We start from the raw sequence: 2420 nt of genomic DNA, 5'->3' as shown, positions 1-2420 counted from the left end.
AGGTCTGCTAGATCCCTGGAGAGCCAGGGGGCCTGCTGTGCTCTCTTGCTGCCTTTCCTCTGAGACAGAATAGAATTGGCTCGTGCATTGAGGATCATTCCCTTGAGGAGCAACCACTCATCCTGAACGCCCCTCTCCCTGGGGTTGTGGTCCCTTGAGGCAAAACTTGAACATTCTAACTTTGTCTCCTGTCAGCCTTTTACTAATCAAACCTAATTCTTTCAATCTTTCCTCAGAGATCATATTTTCTAAATCTTATGAAAATTTTTCTTGCTCTCCATCAACTTTCTGCACTGGGTAAACTTTTTTGGATGTGAATACCCTAAACTGGAAACTGAAATCTAGCTCAGGCCCTCTCACTGCTGAATACAATTCAGTATTCTTGCTTTCATATCCCTGTGTGGTGGCTGTTTTTGCAATAGTAGGGCATTGGTAACTCCTGTTTAGTTAATCATCTTCACTTTCAACAAAACTTCTGCCTACCTACTTATCCCCCATGTTGTATTTGTGTAGCTGACAGTTCCTTCTCAAGTGTCATACTTTGCATTCATTCTTATAGAATTCAAGCTGTTATTTTCAGGTTGTTTCTTCAAATTGTTATTTTGATTTTTAAACCCTCTCCTCAAAAATGTGTTCCATCCCTTCCAGCCTTGTACCTGCTAATTTAGTAAGTGTATTCTCTGTCAGCCAAGTAATTGATTAAAACATTGGGTGTGTCTACACATGCATTTAGGCATGCTTATATTTAATGTGCATTAGCTTAATGCGCATTAAGGTGATTTAGGCTTGCATCTATGTGTGCATGCATTAAAGTGCATTAACACCATGTACATGTTATACAGAGAATCTTACACATGCTGTATCATACACAGAGTTAATGCACCATAACGTCTGTACATGTGTGTTAATGCACTTCAGCTATTAACACACAAATAGCCTAAAATTGTCATTTTTAAGGTGCATTAAGGGTGTAGATATGCACCCTTAATGTGCCTTAAATTTGGCTAAATTGCCTTAAATTGGCACATGTAGATGCACCCATTGAATACTTGATTCAAGATAAGCATCAGAAGAACACCCCTACCTCCTGCCCTCTGATAATTTTTTCCATTTTGAGAGCAAGCCATTGATAACCACTTCTTGAAAACTGTTTTTTTTTTTCCCCCCAGCCAGGTGCATACCCATTTTATAGTAGTTTCCTTTAGTGGTCTAAAGGAATTTATTTTTGGTAACTGAAGTTAGGTTTACTGGCATAAAATTGCCTTGACTTTCCTTTCTGTCTATTTAAGGGGGAAATTTTATCTTTCCATAATCTGAAACCTCTCTGATTCTTCAAGAACACTAAGAGAGATAACTGCTAATGGTTCTGAAATTGCTCTAACAAGCTTAAAATAATTAAAAACACCAAATCATTTGTGATCTTGGGGTATCTAAATGTAGATGGCTGACTTGTATTTCAAAAGGAAGTAACACTTGTGATTCTTGTGCAACTTCTCAGAACACTTCTATTCCTTTCCAGAAAGTCATCTCTAAACTAGAGACCTAAATTTGTAGAATGAATAAGAATATGCTGCGTTGTGTTTATAATTTAGTATGATGACAAAGTTTGCCACAGTCTTGCCTAAGGAAGTGTTAGTGATATCTCCCTGTATTATTTGAGTGTAACTGTATGCATACTTTTAGGTTTATGACTCATTGCTTGACTTTGTCACCATGTTCTTCCTGATACCAGTTAATAACGTATTGGTTAGCACAGACGGCAGCTCCCTTTTTTCATGTCTCTTTTTTTCCCCTCTGTTCTGCTTTATGATCAATTATTTGTTGAATGATGATTTTGACATGAGAGCTTAGTGAGTCGCACTTTCTTATCCTCCTTTGTCCTTTTTCTTGCCATTGTAGTGCTAATTTGCATGCTGGAGTCTTACTGGTTAAAATAAAATGTTAAATAAAATTACTTTGACATACAGACATTGTCTAATAATAGGAAATAATTAGAAGTTGGGGGAGAAATTATGTAAAAATGTAAGTATCCAGATATATCCTGACATTGATTATAGTGTTCTGTGTATGTTCTAATGGCTGGACTGTATCCTTCACTTTAGGGTGATTCTGGAGGTCCATTGGCCTGCATTGGAAAGGAAAATAGGTGGTACCTTGCAGGAATTGTGAGCTGGGGTGAAGGATGCGCTCGGCGTAACCGTCCTGGTGTATACACTGAAGTGACAGCTCTTTATGACTGGATTCATCTGTATACAAAATGATGCACTTCGCAGGCAACACAAACCATCCTGTTTGCTGAAATTCGTAGAAATGCAGTCTGTGAAGCACATCTTCATGGCAATTATAATTCATGGTAGTGTGTGTGTGTGTGTGTGTGTGTTGATTTTCTTTTGAACCTTTCCGTAACAGTTTGGACTAAA

At 37.9% G+C, this 2420-nt stretch overlaps 1 protein-coding gene across 1 annotated transcript in view; it reads left to right on the top strand.

The window, feature by feature from the left end:
• LOC109303541 (suppressor of tumorigenicity 14 protein-like) overlaps positions 1 to 2364 on the top strand; it is a 50384-nt gene extending 48020 nt beyond the window's left edge. Inside the window, exon 18 of the mRNA XM_019525760.1 lies at positions 2103 to 2364. Within this exon, the coding sequence (XP_019381305.1) occupies positions 2103 to 2261 (159 nt within the window). The 3' untranslated portion in view covers positions 2262 to 2364. The remainder of the gene's footprint in view (positions 1 to 2102) is intronic.
• Positions 2365 to 2420: the final 56 nt, after the last annotated feature.

The sequence above is a fragment of the Gavialis gangeticus genome, unplaced genomic scaffold, assembly GCF_001723915.1.
Source record: "Gavialis gangeticus isolate Ggan-Ray unplaced genomic scaffold, GavGan_comp1, whole genome shotgun sequence".
Taxonomy (NCBI): domain Eukaryota; kingdom Metazoa; phylum Chordata; order Crocodylia; family Gavialidae; genus Gavialis; species Gavialis gangeticus.
The sequence above is the reverse complement of the archived record's forward strand: the minus strand, read 5'-3'. Positions and strand labels throughout refer to the sequence as shown.